Below are 27945 nucleotides of genomic sequence, written 5' to 3' on the forward strand. Positions count from 1 at the left end.
AGAAGCCTAGAGATCAAAGGTGATGAAGCCTGCTGGTGTGTGTGGAGGCTGGGGCATGCTCATTGGCCCCTTGCCCACTCCTACCTACTCTTTCTCCAAGGGTGATACAACACCTTCCCTTGTTGTGCAAGCTCTATTTAAACGCTAGGAGTTAGGGGGTCCCCTCTGCCCCCAACAGACAGCCATAGACCCAACTGAGCATCCAGGATTAATAAAAACAACCACCACCCAAGGTCAGTTTGAACCGTCTGCAGCTTTATTCCAGAGCAGATTGAAGTTGTTTTCTAACAATAAATATAAAAAAAATAATAATAAGTTAAGATTCAAAAAAAAAAAAAACAGAACAAAAACAAAAAACAACCCAATAAAATCAGTAACACTGACAGCAGTGACAGTCGTCCAAAGGGGCTAGAGATGAGGTGGCTGGGTAGCGACTCCTGTCTGGCCAGCCCCCAGCCCGGGAATGTCTACTGCAGGGCATCCTCCATCCCCAGCCCTGGCAAGGTCCCTGCCACACACTCATTCTTTCCGCAAGTACAAAATATATATTTTTAAAAAACCTCAACACAAACAAGCATCCTGAGGGGGCCCCAGGAAAGCAAGAAACTGGCCCTCGAGGGCGGAGGGCAGGGCCCTGGGTCTGAAGAAGGCACTGGAAGATTGCTGGGGCTCCACCCAGCCAAGTCCACACTCTACCCTCTAACAACGAGGGGTGGGGCTTACAGTGCCCTAATCATCTGGTCTTGGGCTGAGTGTCCCGCCTCAGCTCCTGAGGTGGCTTCTTGGGAGAGAAAAGGTGATGGGGAGATCTATTTGGAAATGTCCCACGTCGGTATCCAATGGTCTTGGTGGCACTCTAGCCCCAGGGAATGCTGGGAATGCTGGGAATGCAATGGCAACCTCTAAGTGCTTAGCTGGGTCCTTGGTGAAGGGAAGAGGCCCCTGCCCAGAATCCCAGAGTTTCCCTATCTCAGGCCAGGGTGTCATTCAAGAGCTCCCTGCAGAGTCCTTAGGGTGGCGGAGACGAGGAAGTAGAAATAAGTTAAGTCCCAGTGGCCCGGCACGGGGATGGCAGGGAGACCACTGTGTTCTTTTCAAGTATTGTTGGTCAAGGTAGACACGAGGCCCTGCTGGACTCAGATAGGGATCCCCACTGTGTTCACCTGGTCCTTGAGTGTCAGCAGGCTGTAGGCAATGCGCTTCTGGTGGCCAGGAAGACGCACCCCAATCCTCTTGATGTCACTGTGGGTGGGGAAGGAGAGAGGCAGAGTTAGGGTCAGGGCTATGCAGTGTGGTCCAGCTGGGAAAGTGAGCAGGGGGAGAGAGGGAGAGTTAGAGACAGAGAGGAAAGCAAGGCAGGGAGGGGGACATCCTAACATGGCCCACCAGCTGAGTCTTTTCTCTAGGCAGCTCTTCACAGGCGTGTACAGAGGAGGTGCTCTTTCTGTTTGTATGTATTCATATGTGTATGCAGGCACACACACACGCGTGTGTGTGTGTGTGTGTGTGTGTGTGTGAATGCGGGGGGAGGTCAAAGGGCCACCACACTTTAGGAGCTGCCCACTTTAGGGCATGCCTGTCTCCTCTTCAGCACTGGGACTCCACATGGGTGCCGCTGCGGGTTCTGGGGATTGAACTCCCGTCCTCATGTTTGTGCAGCAAGCACTTCACTGGCAGAACCTTTGCCCAGCCTTAGACACCCTTCTTACCCCTTGTCTTGTGGACTAGGGAACGGAAAACTCAGAGAGGTGCAGAGACTCTTCTGAGGCCACACAGCTAGGAGGTACCAGAATTGAGGATTAAACCAGCAGTGAAGAAATGTCTTCCTGTCTCCCTAAGTGGCAGGCCTCTTCAGGGACCCCCTAGGAGAGTCCTATCAAGGCCCTCCATCCAAGGACTGCCCCATCCACCACCTCTAGTCCCCTCTCTCATCCCTCTCTGTCCCCAACAGAGACGGGCGGGCAAGTATTTGCTGATGGTCTTTCCCTGTGGGAACCCAAGGGATAAGTGTCCAACTGAGGGATTTGGTGCCAGGCTGACAGTAGGTCACAGGGGACCCATGAGGAAGGGGTAGGCTGTCCTGCCCCCCTCCCCCGTCCTAGGCAGAACCACACAGGCTTTCGGGAGCTGTCAGCAGATGTCTGTTGCTAACTTCAGGAGTTTTCTCTTCCACCGTCCTCGCCCACCAGCCCTTGCTCATGAAAACACCCAGGTTTTTACAGGCCAGCTCTTGGCTGTAATTGGAGGTAATTATATGGTACAGGCTCCGGGAGTTTGCAATGCCGGAGACATGACTTTCCCACAGGCTCGGAAAGAGCCAAGCATGGAGCAGGGATGGGCAGACCCAGGTGGGGAGGGAGGGATGGCTCCTGCTACAGCAAAAAGGCCAGAAAATAGAAAGGGAGGGCTCTAAACCTACCACAAAGGGGCTGGGATGCTTTGCACATCCTCTTAAGGGATCAGTGTGGGGAAGGGGCTCTTATGGAAAAGGCGGGGCCTAGGGAACCCCAGACTCATTGGGCCTGATTCCACCCTGCGCTGCTGAGTAAATGAATGAGTATGTAAACATCACTGTGGGGCTGCCCCCTGCCCCACCTCGAGGCTTTCTTTCCAGCAGAGTGGTTCCTTTCACAGTCTGGAAGGCTAAAGGTTCTTGGCCCAGATTCACGGCAAGGCTGTGGTGGGTCTGGCCGCACCTCCCAAGCCCGTTTCTTTTTACGGAGATGATGATGTATTCCTGAGCAGCGTGCTCCTTTCCCAAGCCCCACAATCAATCAATCAATTGACCAACCAACCAACCAACCTGCCTGCCTGCCTGCCTGCCTGGAGTCAGGGTCTTGCTGTACATGTATACTCCTAGCTGACTTGAACTCATACGTGGACCACCAGGCCGGCCTCACACGCACAGAACCCACTTGTCCCTCCCTACCTCCCCAGTGCTGTGATTAAAGGAGAACACCTTTCCTTGACTACAAATAGAACAAGGCACTGGCGTGAGAGCCACAGACAAGCCAGGGTCCAGGCTGGTTCTGGTTCCCACCTCAGTTTTCCCCTAAGGGATGCAGAACAGGTATCTCCATTTACCCTTGTGCAGGAATGAAGAGAAATAAGCCAGGTCAATTCTGTACTCTTTCCCCTAAGCAGGAAATCCCATGAATGTTAAGTGCCCATGAAGACCTACTAAGTGAGGGGGTGGGGTTGGAGGCACAAGAGTCCCCAGAGACTCAAGAATTATATTATTCACACCCAACTGTGGATTCTGATCCTTAAGACCCATCTGGAGCCTGTGCCCGGTCAGGATGCTTTATTCTGTAGCTTTAATGCTGGGCAGGCCTGGCCTTTGGGCCCGCTGTTTTGTTCAAGGTACAGCATAATAAAATGCTTTCTGTGCCAGGCAGTGGTGGCACACGCCTTTAATCCCAGCATTTGGGAGGCAAAGGCAGGTGGATCTCCGTGAGTTCAAGGCCAGCCTGGTCTACAGAGCAAACTGCATGACAGCCAGAGCATGGAGAAAACCTATTCCATAAAACCAAAACCCAAACCAAACAAATAAATAAACCAAACCACTTTCTCTATCAGACCCTCATTTTGATCTTACCCAGCTCGAAACCTAACCGAGTTCAAAATACCATGAGGGACACGAGCTGGGAAGAGATGGGGGCTATGGGTAGAGGAGGTCCGGTCTTTGGAAAGGGAGGCTCAGAGACGGGAGGAATGGGGTGCTGAAGCCTAAATCCTGACCCTATCAGGAAAGGAACTGACTTCTGCCAGCAGGTCCTGTTGGGCTCCACGATGTGGCCAACACAGTCTGTGGGTTTAACAGATCATCCCCACATCCTCTCCTGTGAGCCAGTGGGTCTGAGCACAGCGGAGGAGGAAGGAGCGCTCAAAGACTTCCGGGCTTTATCTAGACACTTTTCAAATAACCCCCGAGCTTGCACACTGCCTGCGCGCACTGCCTGTCTGTCCAGGAGCCTGCCCCAGCTCGTGGGAAAGGATTTGGCGAGGGGCACCCCAGGCTATTTTGGGATGCTTCTACGGCCATGTGTTTCCTGTAGACCTGCTCCTCACTCTCAGAGCTGCTCACTACAAGAAGAGCTGTGCTTTCCTGGGGCAGGGAACCTGAAGGAACCTGGGGAGCTGACCCAGGTTGCCAGGGAAATGGAGAGGGACTCAGGAACCAGGGCACAGAACCATGATTTACGAACTCGTGGGAAAGGCAGAAACAAGATAAGGATCAAGACAGCCTATGTATTTGAATCACACCCATGCAATCCCCACGTGGAGAAATAGGCACCAAGGTCAAAGCTGGACCAAAATCTCTTGCACTGAAGACCTGGGACACGGACTCAGAGTCAAAGTGATCTTGGGATCTAATGTTTTCTCTCCATCTTCTCTTGCACCTCCCTCTGGTTAATTTTTCCTGTCCATTTCCCATGACCCACCATGTTCATGGCCACATTCATGGCCAGGAGGTCAGAAGCCCAGCTGGGAGGTTGTCAGGGACCCCAGAGAATGTCTGAGTTTAAGCCCAGGTCCCAGAGCGGCTACAGCCCGGGAACATGAGGAGGTCCAGGTCACCTCCTCCAAGCAGTTCCCAAAACCTTCCCACCCCAGGGCCTGTTTCTTCGATGGCCTTGGACACTTGGATCCTGGGCTGTTGGGACCCACAGCTATTTTTAGAAGCACAAAGGCTAAGAGGACAGTGTTGTATCTCTCCAGGGACGGGAAGAGATGTCCCTGCCAAGGCTGTTCTGGGAAGGGTCAGTGATGGAGATGGGGTGGAGTGATCAAGTAAGTCACTTACACGGTCTGACTAGGGGGCATACCCGAGGCCGGCAGGGGGTGAGTGGCAGGGCTGAGTTAACCACACAGGGAGAGTGGCCTGGGAGAGGCTGGCAAGGCTCTGGTTCCCAGGCACCAGAAAGAGAACACAAGGCTCTGCCTGGGTCCTGCTTGATCAAAGCTAAACTCTCTGCTCCTGGTGGCTGTAGGATCCCGGGCCTATGGAAGCAATGATTCCTTACACTGCAGCCCAGTGTGGGCAAAGAGCCCTCCATATATGAAGCTTTGTGATAACAACTATATCTCCCAGCGTCATCCCATTCTGGAGGAAGAGGTGGGGGGAGCACCCGGCGAGGGGGGGGATGGCGGGTCAGAGGCTGTCTCCAGAGGTGAACAGCAGGCCCAGGGCATCTACTCACTCGTTGGACATCTGTACCACTTTCTCGATGGCCGTGTAGCCAGCCACCATGAAGTGTTCCGTGTACTGCTGCATTTTGATACTTTCCAGCCACTCGGACACCGTACGGAAGGGGACGCCCTCTGAGCCGCTGGTGCTGGGCAGCCGGATGGACACTCTGGAGTGGAAATCCACAGGCTACAGGTGAGGGGCTGCCCAACATAACTTACCCAGCCCCCACCCTCCAAGCTTGGGGCAGGGCATACGGCTGGCTGTGCCTCGGTTTCCTCTAAGCAAATGAGGAAGCCCAGTCAGGGAAGAATCCCTAAGATGTCCTGGCACCCTGTGCCACAGTGTCCCCATCTGTACAGAGTCCACCTTACTGAGCCCAGTGCCTGCCCACGTACCATTTAAACTAGTTTCTTGTACTGGTGTTAACAATAGACCATGCCTGGCTTCCTTTTCCTTTTCCAGTTACTGGGGACTGAACCCAGGGTTTTGTGCATACAAGGCAAACAGTTCACACCACCTGGCCCCATCGCCGGCGCTGACACGTCACTTCTGAGCCCCTTCACACCCGACTCCCACCTAGCCACCCAGTCAACCTGAGAAGCTGTACAGTCCACACGAGTGAACCTGAAGGCTAGCACGGGCACAGGACATGAGACTCACCGGGGGTCAAAGTCAGCCAGGGTCTTGAGGGAGTCAGGGGCGCGGATAAGCTTGTCCAGGATGCTGACGATGTCAGCAAACTTGGGCCGGCGGGAACGGTCCTGCTGCCAGCATTGCATCATGAGCTGGTAGATGGCAGAAGGGCAGTCCATGGGTGTGGGGAGCCGGAAACCTTCGTTGATGGCTTTCATGACCTAGGGAACACGAACATCAGGGTGTCCTTAGCATCCCAGGCCTCCAGACTAGGTGAGGCACCAGGTACATGTGATGTGCTCGCATGCATATAACACTCATATACAAATGCACACACACACGTATATATACAGACACATTCATATACCTACATACAGACATATGGACGTATGCATGTGCCTACACACACATGCCCACAGACACACATGCGAATACACACACCCAACACATATTCACAAGTTGCATACAAATCCTTCCCTTCTTGCTGCCTTTGAATTCACTATAGAGGCCGGGTCCTCCCCCATGATAAGTATTTGTGGGGTCTCTACTCAATGCACATCGATCCCAGACCTCTTCTGTCAGGGAGGGGGGGACAAGGTTTGGGAGCGAGGGAAATCTTGACAGTGGATCAGTACCTCGTGGTTTGACATCTCCCAGTAGGGCCGCTCGCCGTAAGTCATCACCTCCCACATGACAATTCCATAGCTCCACACATCACTGGCTGAGGTGAACTTGCGGTAGGAAATGGCCTCTGGGGCTGTCCATCGAATTGGGATCTTGCCGCCCTACAGGAGACCAACCCCAGTTACCCCTGTCCCCGCCAGAACTCCGAGCCCCTTCTCTGTGGGCTTGGAGTCACCCTTCAAGCTTCACATCCCAGATCCAAGGTAAAAGTCACCCTTAAGCCCTCCACCCCCAGGTATGACACCCCCTTCTCTTGACTCACACTAGTAGTGTAAGTGGCCTCGGGATCATCCTCCAGCACACGGGACAGGCCAAAGTCAGACACCTTGCACACCAGGTTGCTGTTGACAAGAATGTTTCGGGCAGCCAGGTCCCGGTGCACGTAGTTCATGTTGGCCAGGTACTTCATGCCGGACGCAATGCCCCGCAGCATGCCCACCAGCTGCAGCACACTGAACTCTCCATCCTTCTCCTGAAGGGCACAGTCCCTCAGTGCCAAGCAGCCTCAGAAACCCCAGCTCCCACCCCCTGCCACCTCCCCAGACCGTGACCTTACCCGAAGGAACTTGTCCAGGGCTCCGTTCTCCATGTACTCCGTGATAATCATCATGGGCTTGTCTGTATAACACAGATGCAGGTGTGAGTGAGGCCAGTAAGGAGGATGGGGGCCCAGCCCCTGACTGGTTTCGCCGACTGCCTACCCGGGGCCACCCCGAGCACCTCCCCAGGTCTCACATTTAGAGACAACGCCCTCCAGGCGGATGATGTTGTGATGGCTGAACTGGCCCATGATGCTGGCCTCGCTCAGGAAGTCCACACGCTGCTTCTCCGTGTAGCCGGCTTTCAGCGTCTTGATGGCCACTGGTATCTCCTTCTTCCCTGATGAAGTCTTCAGCGTCCCCTTATACACTTCTCCAAACTCTCCTGCGGGCGGGCAAGGTGTGGAAGTGTCCTCAGTAAGCCTGGGCACTGGGTAGGCCCTTCTCTGGACCACCCATCACCTGTCCTCTCCGGTCACAGCCTCACCTGCTCCGATCACCTTCTGCCTTGCGACACAGGATGGGTGGATCTCGGTGGTAAACTTGAGTACAGCCTGGTTGGGGTCTTCATAAGTGTGAGGGTCCACATAGGTCTTCAGAGGCTTCAGTTGTTCTGGAAGGAGAAAGAGACACGGGGGTCACAGACAGCTTGAAAAGCAGTCCCTGGAGGTGAAGTTCTGGCGAAGGAGAGGCCACGTGACTAGGGAATCTCAGGAAAACTTGGATGACGATGAATGAAGCCTCTAGGTCTACCATGAGCTGGGGTACAGGGGGAGGTGGGGGCTCCTGCATCTCACCTGACTTGGAAAAATAGACATCTTCAGGAGACTGGCGGGCTCGCAGCTTCCTCCTCCTGGAAGAAACCCCCAGGGACCAGACACACATGGTCAGTACAGCCTGTGCTAGTCAAAAGGCTCTACCGACCATGACCTGACCTCACTGCCTAGAAACCCATTCAGCAGAGGGTGAGAGGAAGGCAGAGGAAAGGACATCACTCTCTGCAATGGCCACATACTCAGCCATAATGAGGGCTTTCCTCATTTGAGCTAGCTAGCATGTCCTGCCCCATGTCTGGCGGAAGTTAAGAAGGAGCGCAAGGGCAATGGCCACTGTGTCCCCCAAATATCAGCTCATCCTCCTTCCATAGGCAGGGATCCCATAGGCTTGGATTAAATTAGATAAAATTGCCTTGCCTTTCTGCGTCCAACCCAGGCCCTTGGGAAGCCCGGGAGGAAGGGTGACAAACCCAGGCCCTTGGGAAGCCCCAAGGGGGTGGCAAACTCAGGCCCTTGGGAAGCCCGGGAGGAGGTGGCAAACCTGCGATGGATGAAAAGGCCGATTCCCGCCAGCGCTAGAAGCAAGACCAAGCCAACGGTCACACCGCCAATCATTGCCATGTTGGCCGATCCTTCCGTGGCTGTTGGGAAAAAGACCAACTGATGAGAGAGCTCCCACCCTAAACCCTCCAGACACACCCATTGCACTCAGAGCTCCCCTTAAGGGCCTGAGAAGCCTGGGCACCAACAGCATGCTGGGTGCTCCCACCTTCAAGTTTTCTAAGGATTTTTTTTAATTCAAAAACAAAATCCCCCCTCCCCCGCCGTCACAATGTTCCCTTCCTAGATTCTCCTACTCTACCCCAACTCTATACCCTTTCTTCTCTTTGAGAAACCAAGGGGCTGGAGAGATGGCTCAGTGGTTAAGAGCACTGGCTGCTCATCCAGAGGACAGGGGTTCAATTCCCAGCACATACAGGCAGCTCACAACTGTTGTAAACTATAGTTCCGGAGGATCCAACACCCTCGTGTGGACACGAATGCGGACAAAATACCAATGTGCATAAAATAAAAGAAACGAACTCACAAAGAAACGAAAACAAAAAACATGCAAACACCGTATGAAAACAAAAAAACGGGAACTAAAATATACAAGTAAAAGACCAGTAAGACAAATAGAGTTTTTTATTTTTTTTTGGTTTTTTGAGACAGGGTTTCTCTGTAGCTTTGGAGCCTGTCCTGGAACTAGCTCTTGTAGACCAGGCTGGCCTCGAACTCACAGAGATCTGCCTGTTTCTGCCTCCCGTGTTCTGGGATTAAAGGCATGTGCCACCATCACCTGGCAATTGATTTATTTTTAATTGTGTAAGTGTCTGTGTGTGTGTGTGGTGGTATATGTGTACATGTGAGTGAAGATGCCTGGCACTGGAATGACAGGTGGCCGAGAGCTGACGTGAATGCTGGGAACTTGGATTTGTGCAGGAGTACAAGGAGAACTCCATCTTAACTGAGATCTCGCCAGATTCCCCTGGGAATATTAATTACTGTTCCACAGCCAGGCTGGGCGAGGGGAGTGTCCTTATGGCTCATGGATGGCAAATTAATGACCCTAATCTTTATCTGTTTGTTTTTTAAGTTTGTTTTATGTATGTTATTTGTTTAAATGTTTATTTAATGTTTGAGGCAGAATTGCTCATGTAGCCCAGGCTAGGCCCATCATGAAACTGAGGATGACCTTAAACATCTGACCCTTCACAGGCATACACCAGAGGTTTATACATGTGTGGGATTTAACTCGAGGCCTTGAGGATGCTAGGTAAGTATTCTACCAATTGAGCCATGCTGCAGTCCAGAGCTAGCGCTTCCTTATGTATAGTTTGAACTCAGAACTAGCAGTGCCAGAGCCACAGCCTCCCTTGACCTCTGAATGCTGCCCTGAATGCACATCCCTGGTCCTACATCTGAGTCATAGTCCTGCCCTTCCCTACATATGGCTAAGAGGAAGGGGCATTTCCAGACTCCCACACTTCCTCCCCAGAAATGTCCTACCCTGCTTCCCTGACTTACACAGTGTCTGGAACTCATGCACCTTGCTGCCGGCGCCCTGGCCCTCCTGTGTCAGTGCCTGCACCTGCACTAGGTAGGTAGTATCAGGAGCCAGGTCATCCAGGGTCACGGAGAAGCCTTCCGTGCGACGCACATTGTAGCTGTTGGCATCCCCCTGTGGGTGGAGGTGGGTAGAGGAACAGGCAGTGAAGGTAGGGCAGAGCCTCGCTAAGAGCCAAGGTCCCGGCCAGAAAGGTGGTTTCCTGTGCTATCTCCAACCAGACAGATACACAAACCAAGGTGCAGAAGTACAAAAAGGAACTATGTGACACCAGGACTGGCTGAATCCCAAACAGCCTGCTCTAACTGGCTCTGAGAACCCAAACATTACATTCTCTCTCTCCCCTACAATCCTCCCCTGTGCCGCCCTGGGAGGCCTCTACAGATGACCGTGCACGGCGCATCTCCTTTGGCCCAGCTGATCCTCAGTTACCTTCTTGCGGTAGGTGACTTCGTACTTCCACACGCGGCTCTGCTGTGGCACCGGGATGCTCCAGGTGACACTCAGGGAGGTGGTGCTGCGGTCCTCGAGCCTCACCTTGGGGGGCTCTGGGCAGAAGACGGTGAGAGGGGCATGAGGAGGCAAGAAGGGGTGAAGGGTGGAGAGACCAAGTGCCAGCTGCCCCGGCCCCCAGCTCTTCAGGTCCTGCCTTAGGTTCTTAGATTTCCCGTTACAAATCCCGCCTTGACGGACCCCAGAGGCTAGCCCATCAGAGGTACCCTAGGGACATTCATAAACACAAATAACTAAGACACTAGCTGATGGCTTTTGTTCTTTTATAAAGATTATGATGATATGATGATGAAAAGTCCCGGGCGGCTCACGGAGTACGGCAAGGATGGCCGTGAGTCCCTGCAGCGGGCGGTTACGGCGGATAAAAGGCTCATAGGACATAGTATTATTTAAAGAAGAGGGAGACATTTATTGCTTAAAGGAGAGAAAACAGAGAGAAAACAAAGACACAGGTACATGTGAGACAAAACAAACACACATATGCACACGCGCACGCGCGCGCACACACACACACACACACACACACATCAGAGAGAGAGGAAGATGGCGGCGAGGGGAGGGGTCAAAAGTGGCTGGGATGGGCGTGGTTAGCTCTTAAAGTGAGCCAATGGAATAACAATGGCCACTGGATTGTTTTTGGAAACCAAGCAAGGCTTGAAGAGCCTTATCCGGTCTACTCCTTTTTGTGGTATATGTAGGAAGTCATGCGGGTGTGTGAACATGTGCATGTTGGAATGTATACATATCTGTGTGTGTGCATACATGTTAAAGACAGAAATTGACATCAGGCATCTTCCTCAGGTCCTTCCACCTTTTTTTAAAAATTTATTTATTTTATGTGCATCGGTGTGAAGGTGTCAGATCCCCTGGAACTGGAGTTACACACAGTTATGAGCCATTTGGTTGCTGGGAACTGAACCCAGGTCCTCTGGAAGAGCGGTCAGCGCTCTAACCTCTGAGCTATCTCTCCAGTCCCGAGACCAAGGATCTTACTGAGTCTGGAGTTCACTGACTCAGTTAGGCCCGCTGATGAATGACCTTCAGGGATCTGTCCCATCCCCAGCACCCCATGTTCAGATTACAATGGCACCCCCATGTGTGCACAGCAATTGCTTTCCTGAATGAGCCCACCTTCCTATTCCCCATACAATATATGTTCAACAGCCCTCCATGCCTTTCTGAAAAAAGAAGAAATAAATTTCCAGAGAAATAACTTAAAGTCCCAGGGCTAAGGAGTCCAGAGACTGGGGCAGGTATGTGTGCATTCATCTGTGGGCATACGCGCATGTGTGTGTGAATATGTGCATGTGGAGGTCAAAGGTTGTCTTCCTCCATCGCTTTCCGCCTTAGATTTTGAAGCAGAAGTCAGTTAGTGAACCCCGCCCCGGCTTTATCAGCTGGGGTTTCCCTGTCTCTGTCTGTGTGGGATCTGTGCTCCTATGAGGTGCAGTCTTCATATCTAAGAAGCAGGCACTATGCTCTGAACCACCTCCCCTTTCTTCCTTGGGCTCACAGGGGCCTTGAACTCACTGTGTAGCTGAGGATGACCTTGAACTCCTGACCTTCCTGCCTCCACCTTCAGAACGTGTCTTGGGATTACAGATGTATGCCATCATGCCTGGCAGGAATCTTACTATATATCTCTAGCTATCCTGGCACCCAATCCATAGACCAGGCTAGCCTCAAACTCACAGAGATCGCTCAGCTGCCTCTCTCCTAAGTGCTGGTATTAAAGGAGTGCCACCACACCCAGGAAGGCTCTTAGCCATTTATTGTTACCTCTTTGAACATAGCTGAGTACTGGGTGCCTGTTTTCAAGTCCCACCCAGGCAGGTGCCCCCCTCTCCTGGAATGTCATGACCCATTACCATCCCTCAGCTCACCTGTCTGGTTAATGCTGACGCTGGCTGTGCGGAAGCTTCGGCTAGTCACCAGGCCCGAGACGCCATTGCGGGCCTCGACAGCGAAGGTGTAGTTCATGTGTGGCTCGAGGTCGCTGACGGTCACGCTTGTGCGGGTCAGGGAGTGAGGAGGTTCTGAATAGCGCACACTGGCCTCACAGGGCCCGCACTCGCCAGACTCGGGCCAGCACTGTTCACAGGTGACGCTGTAGACAATGTCCTTGCGGCCCCCGGTGTCCTGGGGGGGTGTCCAACGCAGTTCCACTTTGGCGCCCATGCCGATGGCAGTGAGGTAGTGGGGGGCGGAGGGGGGACCTGTCAAAAGACTGGAGGTCAAAGGGGCTGTCTCCTCACTCAGCCACCCCTTCCTGGATCTCCGCGAGACTCACGTGTGCAGGGCATGGACAGTGGGTCCTCAGGTGCCCTGAAATAGCCTTCTTCACACTGGCAGGCGGTGGCGCCCTCGGCTGATGGCAAGGTATGCTCTGGACACTCCAGGCAAGGGCTCTCGGACGCCTCAGACTTGAAGAAACCTGGCGAGCAGGCTGAGAGGGACAAGGACAGACATGAGGTCAGTTCTGTATGTCCCTCCCCAGCCGTGTTCTTATTAACATCACACCCAAGGCCAGTGCCTGCTGGGCACAAAAATAACCCATCCCAAGTGCCCCAAACCCCGGGACATGTGATACCAGCTGCCTCTTGCAAGAAGTGTCACACCTCAAAGCCTGGCACTTGAGGGCCACGGTTTGTCCTCCAGCATGAGCAGGCCCTAGAACCTGACTCGTGCAGACTGGCTTGGCAGGATCTCTACGGTGCACCGCAGATGTGAACTGACCAGGGTGGGGATTGTAGCTGTGAGCCTCCACCCTGACTAACCAGCTGGCCTTCCTCGGTCAGGATGTCCCCCTGCCAAGGCTCCTCTACCGTAGGCCTCCATCTCTTTCCTGTTCCGGGGCTGGCCTCCAAGAGGCAGGAAAGGCCAGGCCCAGCTTTCCCTGGATTCGTTTCCAAAGCCAGGTCATTGCTCCTCTCAGGGGGCCGCCGGGAAGTGGCCCTTCCTCCTTCAGTGGTCCATCCTGGACCAGCTGGCTAGGGACGCAGGCACCTGACTCTGGGGGCTTCCTCCCAACACCTTAGCCTGCTCTCTGACACAAGCCCTTTCCTGGCCTAAAGGCAGGAAGCTGCTCAGACACGAGGGTCACTTCACAGGGCTCACCAGAGATTGGGTGGCTTCGGGAGTGGCCTGCATGCTGTCCCTGGGGACCTCCTTTTTCAACCCTGCACGCCCCTTTTCGCTTTTTCTGCCGGGAGGGTCCTGCAGTTACTCATTGGCCCTCTTCCTCTGCCCAGCTCACGTGGTTCGTGGACCCCAAGGTGAAAACTAAGACTCTTAAGTACAGAAAACTACAGCGAAAAGACGGTGGCCGGGCACCTGAGGCACCACAGAGGGGATACTTCAGCTGGGGTTTAACGGCTGTGTAGAAGTTCAACATGGCCAAGTAGGTTATCAGGGTAAGCAAGAGCTTGCCATATACAAGGTATGAGCAGGCTTCTAGGTACAAACAGAAGGAACCGTAGCAATAATGCAGTAGGAGAAAGGCCTTGAATATCATGCAACGAAGTTCAGATTTTATCCTGAGAGGCACGTTGCACTGTGGGAGGAAGAAAATTCCTGGACAAAGGTTGCCTGATACAGGGTAGGCCTGGCCCCAAGGCCTGAGAACCTCCCCAACCCCCAACCTGGGAAGCCAATTCAAGTCTCCTGCCAGGCTGGAGAGCATAGCCCAGCTCTCCTTGAGCAATAGAGCAGAAGTTGGAAGGGAGACGGGATTGATGGCAGGGCTGTCAAGAGCGAGCCTGTGCCCTGCATTTGCTAGAAGGCAGGGAGACAATCCTAATTCTTTGTGGTTCCTTGAGGTACCCAGGCTGGCCCAGCCATTGTGTGCATGTGCACAAGCACACACACATGAACTTGGGCACCTATTGTGAAAAGGGATTTAATTCGGAATCAAATAGCAAGACGAAGGCACCCATTCGTGGCTAGCATTCATCCCATTCTGCAGTTAAGAAAACTGAGGCCCTGGTGGGTCAATTTGCTCAAGGTCTCCAAGATAAAGGGAGGATGTCTAAAGCTAAGCACCCCCCTTGTCATCTTTCTGTTCCCAGGAACATGTCAATTTGGAACAAAGTTCAGGGCTGTGCAAGCCTGGTGCAAACCATGAGGCCTGATGACCTGCTTGGTAAAGTCCCCACTATAGCCAGAGCAGTCTGGAGAGGAGCGCCAAACACCACCCCAGTGGGCTATGCGTTAGCTACAGTCACCTCTTCCAAGCTGCAAAGCCTCCTCGTGGGTTTGGGAGAGTGTGTCTCTGGCCTCGCTCCCGTTACATAGCTGTTACAATACAAAAATAGCTCTCCCCTTTCTTCAACTTTCACACAAAAATGAGATGCCAGAACGCCAGGCCCCGCTGATCCCAGCTTTCATTCCTCAGTGCTCTCACTTAAACCCAGAGACGCCTGCGTGTGAGTAAGTGCTGGTTCTCTGGGGATCAAGGTCAGGGGACTCAGGCGATGGAGGGTCCAGCCCCCAAATCACACTTGCCTGGGACCCAGCCCTGGTGCTCAGTGCGGGCACAAAGGCCTGAGCCACCTGCCAACCCTCATGTCCCTGCTCCCCACCATCTCATGCCAGAGAGGAAGTGGGGGAAGATATGGGCTCTATTCTTCGGCCCCAGCGCCTGGGGGTGGCCTGCCTGCCGGCAGGAAAAAGAGAATTTGGAGAGATTTCCGCTGCGGATGTACCAGATAATGCAGGAGAGGCGGCGTCCACAGGGCATGCGCTTGCCTGCCGAAAAGGCACTACCCCCTCCTCCTCCAACCACAGGGCCCTGGGGCACCCCTGGCTGGGCCCTGCCTGCCAGAGTTTGCAAGTGTCTATCTAGAGAGTCCCAGAACACATCAGGAAGACCATTAGGACCTCCGAATTGCTTGCATTTCCTTACATTCAGGGCGAGCAACAACAAGGGCCTCACACACACAAATACACCCACCACGTGGAGGACCCACTCACTGCCAGTAGCTTAACTCCTCTGACACCTTCACCAACCGTTCAGTTCCAGGCTCCCTGGTGCTCCAACAGGACATCTATTACTCAGGTTCAAGTTTACCAAACAGAGACAAGCCCAACCTACGTGTCTGGCACAATGTCGGGAACTGGGATACGGTGGTGTGACCGACAGATTAGCATCTTTTCAGCTCCAGGGGAATTCACAGCCTAGCTTTTATGCCTCATTTGAAATTATCTGTGCACATAGGAGGATCTCTCCCCCCCCTTCCCTCCCTCCTCTCTGAGACCAGAGTAGGAGTGGAGTCTGGTCTATCAGCTTCCATATGTGGCTCAGCACCAGGCCTGATGCGATGGAGGGGCTTGAACAAATGCAGAGACGGATGAATGAAGTGGTGGATGAATGAATGAATGAATGAATGAATGAATGGCAAACTCACCATGCACAATGAAACCTGCCAAGGGCTGCAGAAGTAAGTGGCGTTTCAGCCCTTCGGGGACGCCATCCACTTGGACACCCACCTGGGGCACCTGCAGAGTGTATCTCTGGCCCCGATTGCCTGGCAGGCCTGGGCCACTCCAAGCAGCAAAACTGGGGCACAAGCGGTGTAGCTAGGGCTGTACCCTGGTTTTTCCAGTTCTTGATACCCGCCCCTCAGGTGGCAGTGCAGGTGACTCAGGGACAGACACCCTCTGTGTGGCGCTAATCCAGCTCCTTGTGGAGCCCCTCCCCGGGCCCAGCCTCCCCCCAGGCTTCAGGCAGTGAGGTCCTGAGGTCAAGAGGTCAGCCCTGGTGGCAATCAGCCTCCCCGAGCCAGGGACAGCTGGCGACCAGAAGGCCACCTCACTACCCCAGTCCTCTGCAGGGAACCTGGACTTTACACCCTGACAGTGAATTTGACCTGTGAGTTACTGACCCAGGGCAAGGAGGGTGCTCCCAACAGGCCCTGTGGTACCTACAGAAAAGGGGAACCCCATTCCCGGTTCTCAGGGTGGGCCCTGCTACTCTCACAAACGCCCTGGGGGTCATCCGTGGGCATATCTGCCACCCAGCAGGTAAGTGCTCCCCTCCGCCCACCCAGCTCTCCCACCTCTAGCCTTTATCTTGTTTGGCTTTCTCTGCCTGCCTCCTTCCTTCCGTTCAGGGGACCCACTTACCTCTTTACCCCTCCGGTAACTAGGGAGGGGCCAAGTCTGCTTGGCAGGGCTACTGGGTCCTAGCCTTGCTCTTGGGAGCACAGGGGTGAGGCTGGGGGATTGCTGCCACAACCCTTACCCCCGAAACCCACAGAAATAAGACCTGGTATCACATACCAGGGGAGGCATAAGCCTGAGAGCCACGATCAAAGGCCCTTAGAGCCCCCACCCCCACCACGGTCCAAGGTCACTGCTGTGGGCCCTGGGCTGGGAGTCCCTTCTCTCTCACCATTCACAGTAAGTACATGTAATAGCTCAAATTGAGCTGACCAAGAAAGTGACAACTTCTAGGATCCAATCACAAGGAGGTTCCTGACAGCCACTTGCAGATAGTAAGGAAAAAACCCAAAGGGGTTCTGCCATAGTCACTCGGCTCCACAGGCAAGTGGAAACAGAGTACACCATTTCTTCTCTGAACCTCGTCTCCGAGAGAATCCTCATCCTTTCTGGGTGCTGTGCAGACTACAGACCTTGGCTGTGAAATATTTATATTTATTCTGGTACCTGGAATAAAGTACCCTTATATATGAAAGGGAGAGTCATGAAACTGGAGCCAGGCAGGGACATTCCCCAGAAGCTGGCCTTCCAGCTGCTGGCCACCTGCTCACCTGGCCTCGGTCTCCCCGGGCAGAGGCAAGGCGCCAGTCGGGGGCCCTGCCGAAGCCAACACAGGAAGCATAGACAAAGCAGCCCCCAGGGAGATGGCAGTCAGTCTGAGTGACTCCACTGTCCCCTGGACAGGGCTGGAGGGAGGCTGGCTCATTCCTGACATAGCTCTGGGTAGTTGTGGCCGGGCAGCATGCCCACCTGTCCACACTGGGCACCTGGAAGGACTCCCCCCTTTCCTCTGACCACTTAACTCTTTCCTGGCTAGTTCCAGCCTTCTGGGGGAGGGAACCCCCAGGAAGGACAGATAGATATGCAGCCTGATGACTCTGGAAATGACCTTGACAAGGTGCAGGTCGACCTTGGGACACCACGGCCGCTCTCATCAGTAAAAGCTGTAACAGAAGCACCTGGGGTCACAGCTTGGAAAGACCCTGTGCCCTCACCCATGTCCCCAACACACAATAGCCCTCTAGTCACCCCACCCCTCCCTCTGATGGAGCCCCAGCCCCGGTGCCAAGACCTGCCATCCCAGAACTGCCCAGCAAGCCCATGTCGGTGCCAAGAGCTGAGTCAGGGATTCCACAGGATCTGGTCACTTCCTGTCCCACTTCCTGACCTATGGCGGCCTGGGTACTGTTGTGCACCATGGTTTAAACATGGACATGGCTGTGTGATTCCAGGTAAGCCTCTGGGCCTCAGTTTCCTCATCTATTCAATGAGACTAACAAAGAACCCCAGCCTCATGGAAGGAACATACAGACTCAGGGAGACCAATTCTACAGAGCATGCTGTCATCGACCTCCTCAGTGGCACGGTCACAGGTTGCCGGGCAGAATGGAAAAGAAAAAATTTTGAAACTAAATGGGTTCATCGTGATTGCCTGAGTGTGCGCACACCATGGCACACGTGTGGAAGACACTTTGGCGGAGCCGGCGCTCTCCTTCTTCCACCTGGGTTCGGAGAATTGAACACTGGCATGGCAAGACCCTTTCCCTGCTGGGAAGAGGAGCAAAGGGGACGGAGCCAGGGCCGTGGGTGGCTGGCACAGAGAGGACCTTGCCAGCTAAGTCAAGTGTCCCTCTTGGAAACTGGTCCTCCTGCTGGGCTGACTCCTGGGGGGAGGGGGGTTGGTGATTCTTTATAAACAAAGCCTGCCAAGAACCCTGATCCCCAAGAGGAGGGAGCTGCTACACTTCATGAAGGACCCCCCCCCCTCAGCCCCATTTATCTCTGCAGGGTCTGAATCACCAGGGTGGAAAGTTTTCAACCTCCCCTCCTCCACACCCGCATTCTTCTGTTAGGATGTCATGGGGGAGGAGCTCCTGGGCCCACTCGTCCCAACCAGCCCCCTCTCCCCTCCCCACGCACCCATGGTCATTGTCTGAAGCTGAGAGCGTGCATCTGAGGTCACCTAAGCGGGGGCCCACCTAGGGAAGGGGCCTCACTTGGCAGAGGGCAGCTGGAAGGAGAGGCAGGATGATGAAGCAAGGCTCACGGGAAACCCCTCACGTGGGGGCTTAGGCAGTGTTATGTCTCGGAGATACACAGACCACCTATTAGCCAGGGCTTGGGGGCTTTCAGCCTCCTTCATGGCAAGCTAGGTCCGCAGGTGGAGGCGATTTTCCCCCATTTTCCTCAAAGGAAAGCTGAGGCCAGAGATGAGCAGGGACCTAGCCAGCTAGGGTCATCCGTGGCAGGTATGCACACCTGCAAGGCACATATGTAAGGCCCTAAAGCCCCCAAAAATTCGCAACACTGGGCTTATCTCTGCAAAAGCAGCTCCCAGGGACAGGCCTTCCAAAGGTCAGCTGCATTCCACACATGCTCTGCCCGGTCGCTTCCAGAGCCATCCACTGCAAACCCTCGATGGTTGTACATTTCCGCTGTCACAGGCCCTGGCTGTCGCCACAGCTTCCCCTGCATGAGCTCACTACTGCCCAGGTCTGTTCCCAGAGAGTCACCTAAACAGGGGCCCTTTGCAATCTCAACAATCATCAATAAACCCCAAGAGAGGGATCCGGGTCTGTAGTTCCAGTGAGAGCCGAATGCAGCCCACTCCATGGCTTCTCAAATGCACTCCCGGTGATTCTAGCATACCCTGGGTCCTGATTCAACAAACTATTCGAGGAGAAGCTGAAGCCCGGAGAGGCTGAGCAACTTGCCTGAGGCCACACAGCACAAGAATCAGAAATAGTTCCTGGGAACAGACTGCAGGGCCCCGGCAAACAGGAACTAGTCATGGGATGAATCAAAAAAAAAATAAAATAAAATAAAATAACAGCCGCACTTACAGGTATGTGTGTGATAGGCACTGACCTAAGCATTTTATGAGCATGAGGTCATGTGATTGCCACAACTACCCCCCCAAGATAGATACTATGACCCTCTCTACGGATGATGAAACTCGGGCAGGGGGGTGAAGGAAACGATGAAACTGGAAGGTCTGAGAACCGGGACCTAAGCCATTGTCCTCCTAGCCCCATAACCCTCCCGCTAGGTCTGCAGGTGGAGGCGGTTTCCAGCTAGAGGGCAATCGCGATAGCAGCAGAGCAGTGACATCCCCAAGGTACTTACTAAAATGCTCCAATCCCAGAGCAGCGACCTCCCACCAGCACCGCCTCCCACCACAATAAGGTTTCCCTGCCTCCCCAGGAACCTCCACTCACCTTGGCAGGCATCTGCAACCTTCTCGTAGCCCGCCTGGCACAGGCACTGCCCGATAGGCACCAGCCACTCGCCATTCACCGTGCAGTGCATGAGAGGCTCCTCGCCTCCATACGGCACCACAGCATGGTCCACACAGGTGCCAGCCACTGTGGCCAGGGGGTGAGCCTCGGAGACGGCCACGGCGATGGTCTCGGGGAAGCGAGCCAGGCTCTGCAGTATCTCGGGACACTTCTTGTAGTAGACACGGACGGAGAGTAAGGCCACACAGGCTCCGATGTCCTGGAAGGCCAGGTAGAAGCCCTTCCGGGTGAGCGGCCCCACAATGCGCTCCTCCACGTTCAGCTTGACGTTGCGAGCCTCAAAGTCGCTGCTGACTGTGATCTCATCGGGGGCTATGGTGTCGATCTTGGTGAACTGGCGCTTCTGGAAGTTGGTGCCATAGTCCACATCCGACTCCGCATAGTAGAGGTTGAAGGTCTCTTTGCAGGAGCTTGCACCTCCGGGGAAGCTGTTGCAGTCGCGCACGGTGAACTTGAGCTCAATGAAGATGCGTTCAGCTTCCTCCCGATACACCCAGTTGGTACGGAGCCAATTGTCCTGGTCACCAGACACCACGTTGCAGACGGAGTACATGTAGATGGGCATGTCATCCATGATATTCTGCATTAAGTCCCACTGTGTGTGCGGAACACGTCAGAGTCAGTGGGGGAGGGTACGGACTGAGCCCCAGCAGGCGGGCTCAGTAACACAGTTTTTCCCCTTTCCCATATTTCACTTTCTTCATACTATTGAGACAGTATCTCACGTAGCCCAAGCTGGCTTCGAACTCACTATGTCATGGGGGGGATGACTCTGAACACCTTGTCTCCTGCCTCCACACCTGACTCTCAGCTCTTATGCCCTCATTCTACAGGGATGGGAAATGAGACCCAGAGAAATGCAGCCACAAAATAACTGAGCCAAGACCTGACTCTGAGTCTTTCTGGTCCTAATGTTTGGGTACTGAATCTCCCCATCAGTGGGCATGGGATGGAGTCTGGGGCACTCTTATCATTGGAACTCCCTAAACCCATCTATAGAACGGAAGAAGTATCCTCTATGAACAATAAACGCCTGCAAAACACAGAACATAGCACGTGGCACTTGGGGCGACAACCATAGGAAACAGCCAGCCCGGTACCATCGTGGCTAGGGTCATCGCTGTGTGCCACGTCGACAAATACGGTCAGTCAAAGCCACAGATGATCCTCCAGAGCCTGGAATTGGGCAGTTTGTGCTTACGATCTAGCTGAGGCTCCTCCAGCGTGTCTGGACAGGGCTGGTACCCCCCAGGATCACCATGTCCCCTTTTATCACTGGGGCCTTGGCATATGGTAACACAAGCCTGGCCCCCAGGGCTGTATTCTGAACTCTTCAGCATGGGAGCAGCAACTGACTCAGCCCTGAATCCCGGGGGCCTCTTTGCCATTGAGTAGGTACTTAGGGAGGTCCCAGATGAATGAAATGTGGGAACAAATGAATGAGAAAAAAAATCCAATGAATGCAAGTAAAGGGAACAAAAAAGAGGCCTGCTCTGCCCTGCCCTGCCCTGTGTGACATTGGCCAAGACCCACATGCCCCCAGGCCTCAGTTTCCTTTTGTATGTAATGACCGGGCTGGATGAGGCTATCTGCCTCCAGCTGGACATTCCAGGGTCCTGGAATGTCTGTTCCAAACTCTACCTCAGACCTCACTGGCGCCATGACTTGGGATAGACGTAAGTCCCTCAGATCTGGCCAGCTGTAGGAACTGTCCCTAGAGTTCCCCAGAGACACACCCCTCACCCTGGCTCAGAGCCCCAGAACCAACTTAACAAGGGTATGTGGCATGCAAGGGAAACTGAGGTCCAAAGCAGAGCAGTATCTTCCACAAAGCTCCCCAGCCTCTGACTTAGCAGAGGCGGTCAGAGCAAGAACACCATAAAGCAGAGCAGAAAGGGAGATGTCCCCAGTGGGAGGGAGGCAGGGTAGGAGGGACAGGGAAAGGGGCCCCAGGCAGGAAGGGAGTTAGGGTCCCTTATCTGTCCTTCACTCTTCACCTCCTGTGCTAAGACCTCCACGACAGGGCAGCCTTTAACCCTTCCCTCCCAAAAGGCAAGTAGAGCCATGAACCCCTCTGGAACATCCTGCTATGCCAGGGTCTCTAGCTGTCTCACCAGTGGGGCCACCTAAGATCCCTTCCTTCCTGCCTAGATCTAGTCTGCCCTGGCCTGGGTCACTAACTCAGTCCTGTGAGGTCAGAGGCACTGTCTGATCCCAGCTCCCATCCTCCATCCCTCCTGGGACCTGTAGCCCCCCTTCTCACCCACCCTCAGCTCTGGAACTTTACTTACCCCTTTGCCATAGGGGTGTGTGAGCCAGCCGAGTTCCCCTTTCATTGCTGCGAAGTCCAGCAAAACAACTGTAGGAAAGACGGGGAAAGGGCCGATGAGCTGGGGCTTTCCCAGGAGCAACACAGCAGGACCAGTGTGGGGCGGCGGTGGCAGTGTGTGTGTGTGTCCGCAACCCCAGCCCCAGAGGAGCAACACAGCAGTACCAGTGTGGGGCAGCGGCGGTGGTGGTGGCTGTGTGTGTGTGTGTGTGTCCACAACCCCAACCCCAGAGGAGCAACACAGCAGGACCAGTGTGGGGCAGCGGCGGTGGTGGTGGTGGCTGTGTGTGTGTGTGTCCACAACCCCAGACCCAGAGGAGCAACACAGCAGGACCAGTGTGGGGTGACGGCGGCAGAGGTGGTGGTGGTGGTGATTGTGTGTGTGTGTCCGCAACCCAAACCCCAGAGGAGCAACACAGCAGGACCAGAGTGGGGTGGTGGTTGTGTATGTAGTTATGTGTGTCCGGAACCCCAACCCCAGAGCTACACATGATTTGACCTGGGAAGAAGGGGGACTTATGCCCTACCGGTGCTGGTCACAAGGCTTTCAGTTATGCCATAGCCTAAGCCCCCAGCTGGGGCAGGGCAATGCTCAGCCCTGCAGGACAGCAGCTGGTCAGTGTGCTGGGGTGAACAGAATAAAATGATACCCCAGTGCCCCATCTGCTTCCTCGAACAAGGGAACCTTGCACACGGGTCACAGAGGACAGGACGGTCAGCTTCTGCCACATCCCCCTGACATAGAACACCCTGACCCAAACCAGGCCACCCAGCACACACAGTAGCAGCAAACACCAAGGTGTTCCATGAGAAAGGGATGCTGGCCAGCCTTTCATGGTGGCACGCAGCTTTAATTCCAGCACTCCAGAGGCAGAGGAAAATGGATGCCTAGGAGTTCTCAACCACCCTGGTCTACACAGTGAGTTCCAGGCCAGCAAGGCTACATGGTCAGAAAGAAAAGAGAAAAGAAAGAAAGGGAAGTTAACAAGAGGATTTGACAGAAGGGAGTAGCCTGGAAATGGGTCTTCCCACCACAATCACTGGCATGGAGATCTCAGCGAGGGGCCCAAAGCCATAATCTCTGGCCAGGTCTCCTCCCTGGGAAAGCCATTCTTATAGTCCTGGCAGAAGTACCTGGGGGTGGGATATGATAGACGGGAATCCTCATAGGGGACTTTCCAGGCCCAGAGGGACCACAGGTGACAAGACCACACTATCTTCCCCCAAGAGGCTTTTGGAAGGGGGCTGGAGAGATAACTTGGTGATTAAGAGGACCCATGTTCAACTCCCAGCACCCACATGGCAGCTCAGAACTGTCTGTAACTCCAGTTCCAGGGGATCTGACTCTGTCACAAAGACACACATGCAGGCGAAACACCAACGCACATGAAGTAAAAAATTTTTTTTTGTATTTAAAAAGGGAGGCATCTGGGCAGAGGGAGGTTCTGCCAGGGGCTTCCCTGCACCTGGCCTGGCCCTCCGGCTCCTTCCGCAGGCTCTTACTTCTCTGCCAGGTGCAGCAGCCAAGGCCCAAGATCTGTTTCTCCTCCATTTCCAAGTAAAGGCTAAGTCATGCCACCCTAGGGAGAGAGCAGGGTATTGGGGAAACTGAGGCTCTAGATTCAGAAGCCAAGGAGCTATGGCAGAGAAAGCAGAAACTGCAAAGTTATTGTTTTCATGGGCAGGGTACCTTGAAGATCTGGTCTCAGATGCGACACTCCTCCACACCAAGATCTAGGAGAATGGAGAACCTTGGGGAAAACTGAGACAGACTGGGGTTCCCCATAGAGGGGGTGAGAGGAGGAGTCAAGGCCCTAGTGAGAGGTACTACCAACCTGACCCTGGCCTCAGCCACCCTAGGAAGGCTCTGACAGCCCAGACAAGGAAGGGGAAGTCTGAAGTGGCCCAGGCTCCACATCCCACAGCCTGGTAAGTTGGAGAGAGTGGAAGGTCAGGTGGGTAACAGCAGGGGGCAGGGATTTGTTCAGACATGCCCAGGGCCTAACCTTGGCAAACTCACTAACCCCACAGGAATGGTGCTGGGGGTTCCTGACTTCAGCTGGGTAGGTAGGAAGATGAAGGGGAGGGCTGTTCTCAGTAAATCTAAGACATAGCAGACAGACACACACACACACATACACAAACATACACCCAAGCAGTGGAGAAACTTCAAGACAAGATCCCTTGCGGAAGGGACTTTGAAGGGTTAACCTAACAGGAGGGTCAGCCCAAGCCTGGGTCTAGAAACATGCCAGGTTGAATCTGAGAAGAAAAGAAGGGCTTCACACATCCCAAGAACTGCCAGCCACGGGCCCCCTCCCAGGGAAATTCCCTAGAGCCAACCATCAGGAACGGGGAGAGCCCAGCTGTCCCTCTGCCCTGACAGTGCCCCTGGTTCTGGCTTATAGGAAGCAGGAAGCTTGGGAGCCCCTTGGCATGACCCTCTCAGGGTTTCACCAAAAGGTTGCCTTTGATGGAGTAGCCCGTAAGTCCCCTGTCCCCTAAGAGACAGTGGGTGGGAGGGATTTACTGTCATAGGCTACCTTTGTGGGCTACATAACTTTATGAGCTTTCCCACAATGCAATGTCCCCCTTGCCACCTCCCTGCTAACCTCATCCCTCTTTACCCAAGATCAGCTTACACCTAAAAAGGGGGGGGGGGGGACCGGAGACTCCGGATGCAAACAGGCATGGGGCTGGGAGGCAGGCAAGGCCCTCGCTGAACTAAGAAACCCAGCCCTCTCTAGGCCTGTGCCTCTTAACCCCCATCCATCCAAGTCATCAGAGGAGACAGCTGGATAGGTGGGTCAGACCCGTCTGTGTTGAGGGCCCTGGCTAACTTGCGGTGGGCCTCCCCCACTCTCTCTGTAAAGCAGGACAGGCAGTGAGATGGTTGGTTCAGCAGGTAAAGCCGCATGTCTGTCACCTGAGTTCCAATCCCAGAACCCACATGGTGGAGAGGAGAGAACCAATTCCTCCAGCTAGTCTGAGTGTGCTCGTACATTGACATTCTCTCTCTCTCTCTCTCTCTCTCTCTCTCTCTCTCTCTCTCTCTCACTCACACACACACACACACACACACACACACTGTAATAAAGTAAAAGTTACTATAGAGGGGCAAATTCAGCAGCTGTCGAGACCCTAACTGGTTCCCTCTGGGTTTCCAAATTCAGCAAAGAACGGTAGAAGAGGCTGCACAGCTGTGTTGAGGCTAGAAACCAGACAGAGCATACCTGCCCGCAGCTCCCCCAACCCGAAGTGAAACCAGCTGGGTCACAAACCCCCTCCCTAAACCCCCATCACACAAGCATCGGACTCCGGAGCCTAGACAAGAATTTTCCACAACCACGGGGCAATATGCACCCTTTTCCTCCTCCATCCCATGCAAACAGGATTAATCACAATGGCCGGGATGAGGAGGACAGATGCACCCGGAGGGAGGCACAAGTACAAGATTGTTTAAGGCTTCCCTGCTGGGGGCTGGGGTTCAGGAGCCCGCATAGCAAAGCAGACGTCTAATCCTCAACTCCGTGGCAGCCCAGGAAACGCCTGTAGCAATTCCAGCTGTCTCTCCCTTCTCCCCAACCACAGTTCCCAGGAAGAGAGAGCCAATAACCGAATCGGGGGGAGGGGGCATGAGGGTCGCAGATTCCCTGCCCTTCAGGGCACACATAGACAAAAAGAACTTCCCGGGGGACCCAGCGGCTTTGTCTGTCCTTGGGATGGAGCCAGGATGTGACTGACACCCCTCCACCTCAAACTCCCCACCCTCCAAGAGCTCCAAACTGGCCTTTTACCCTCCTAACGTGGAAGGCGAAAAGAATTAGGGAACTTCTCACCCACCAGAGTTTCCTCCATGCTTCCCCTGCTGAAGCCGGCAGGAGCCGCGCTATGTCCAAAACCAGGGAAAACTTTTCACTGTGGGAAACGGAAACCAGCTCCGGCTGGATGGACGGGAAGATCCTCGGCCAAGGGCAGGGCAGGAATCCCCATCCTCTCGGAGACCCTAGCTGAGGGGCCTTGGGCAAAGACAAAGTCTGCGGCCCCCTCACCTTGCGTGGCTCCCTCCGGGACGTTGGGGCGGGGGCAGGTGATTCACTTCCCACCTCCAGGTGCCCGGCTCCCGGTGGCCCCGAGATGACGGCTCTACATCCAAGGAGGCCGCAACCCCACCTGCCGCATTTCCTCCTTCTGAGTCACCCCTTGCTCAGTACACTTGACTTTGGGACTTCCTGTCCTCGCTCCTGCCCCTTAACCTGTCTCCCGAACCTGGGACTGCGGCTTGGCAAGGAGGGAAGGTGTGCGTGGTTAGGGCTAACCCCAGGCGCTTCTTATGCTGGCCTCTGAGACCCGAGTGAAAACGGGGGGCAGAGAACCATCTTGGGTCAGACCGCCGAGAAGCCCCCTCCCCAAACAAGCGGGGACTGCACCCAAATGCCTTCCGCACGAAATCAGGGGGGATGAGTTAAGCAAACTAGGGTTACTAAGAAGCTGATCGCCCGGAAAAGTCCACTTAGAAGCCTTCTTTCCTCCGAGGGACCCCGCGCGCCCTGCGGGGGTCGTGTTCCAGAAGCCGCCGCCGGGCTGCAACCGCGTGGCGGGCGCCGCATCCCATTTTCCGCGGCCTCCGAGCCCAACCTGCCCCAGTCTACATCTCTTAGTTCCGTAGAGCCTGGAGTTCCAGGAGAGGGTCCCCAAGATCGTCCCGAACGCAGCCCGCGAGCCCCACCGAACCCAGCGCGCCGAGACCCAAGCATCCACAAGTCAGTTTCCAAAAGTACGTCCCGGAGAGAAGCGTGGGGCTCCAGAGCCCGGGGTCCCGTGGCCCGGGGTCCCTGCTGGCTGCGGCCACCACGCAGACACTCACCTTCCTTTCCCTGTGCCGCCGCGGCCGCCAGCGCGCAACCCCACAGCAGCGCGAGGCAGAAGCCGGTTGCCCGGAGCTCCATGCCGCGCTTCTCGCTCTCCGCAATCTCTGCTATCCGCAAGCCGGCCTCGGTGCCCCACTCCTGCTCGCTTGCCCTCTTGCCCGCTTGTCCTCTTGTCTGCCTGCCTGCCCGCCCGTCACGGACAACTTCTTCCCCTCCTGCCCCAAGATCTTAATGGAAGTTGGGTGAGAACCCGCTCCTGTTCATTCATGTCCCGCGCTGACGTCACCGAAACCACGCCCTCAGGAATGTCTTTAAAGGGGCCGGGCTGACACCCAGACTGGAGGGCGGGGAAGTGAGAGGGAAGTTGGGGTGGGGGAAAGGCAGGGATTTGAGGAGGATTGTAGGGGGCCCCGTGCACCGGCTGGCGTCTCCTCAGCCCCAAACCTTGAGGAGTTTGAGCGCTGCAAAGCGCCCCCAATGGTTTGTCCCCGGGGATTTGATCTCTAAGCCCAAATGTGCGGAATGAATCTGCGCTGAGCTTTTTCTCCTCTCGCCTTTTGCCCTTGGGCTTCAAGACCTGGGAAAAAGTGAGTTGTAAATCAAAGATGTAAAAGCCTCCTTAGCAACACGCCTGGAGAAGGACTCCTGATAACACACACACATACACACACACACACACGCACGCACACACACACGAGGGGCGGGGGGGTTGTTCCTGAGACCTCCAGAAGATACGCCTCATCAAGGAAGGTCTTCTAAGCCAACAACAGTGCCTCTGGGA

At 54.6% G+C, this 27945-nt stretch overlaps 1 protein-coding gene across 1 annotated transcript; it reads right to left on the reverse strand.

Moving 5' to 3' along the window:
• Positions 1–234: 234 nt before the first annotated feature.
• Positions 235–27403, reverse strand: Epha2 (EPH receptor A2). The gene is made up of 17 exons (XM_048426640.3): positions 27161–27403; positions 22256–22323; positions 19884–20559; positions 12737–12892; positions 12330–12662; positions 10366–10481; positions 9894–10047; positions 8368–8467; positions 7848–7903; positions 7538–7663; positions 7247–7435; positions 7068–7129; positions 6774–6983; positions 6463–6612; positions 5855–6048; positions 5205–5360; positions 235–1242 (listed from the first exon to the last, which is right to left on the reverse strand). The coding sequence occupies exons 1-17, from the start codon at positions 27240–27242 to the stop codon at positions 1137–1139; spliced, it is 2934 nt and encodes a 977-aa protein (XP_048282597.3). The 5' UTR covers positions 27243–27403; the 3' UTR covers positions 235–1136.
• Positions 27404–27945: the final 542 nt, after the last annotated feature.

The sequence above is a fragment of the Myodes glareolus genome, chromosome 6 (genome assembly GCF_982192425.1).
Source record: "Myodes glareolus chromosome 6, mMyoGla1.1, whole genome shotgun sequence".
Lineage (NCBI taxonomy): Eukaryota > Metazoa > Chordata > Mammalia > Rodentia > Cricetidae > Myodes > Myodes glareolus.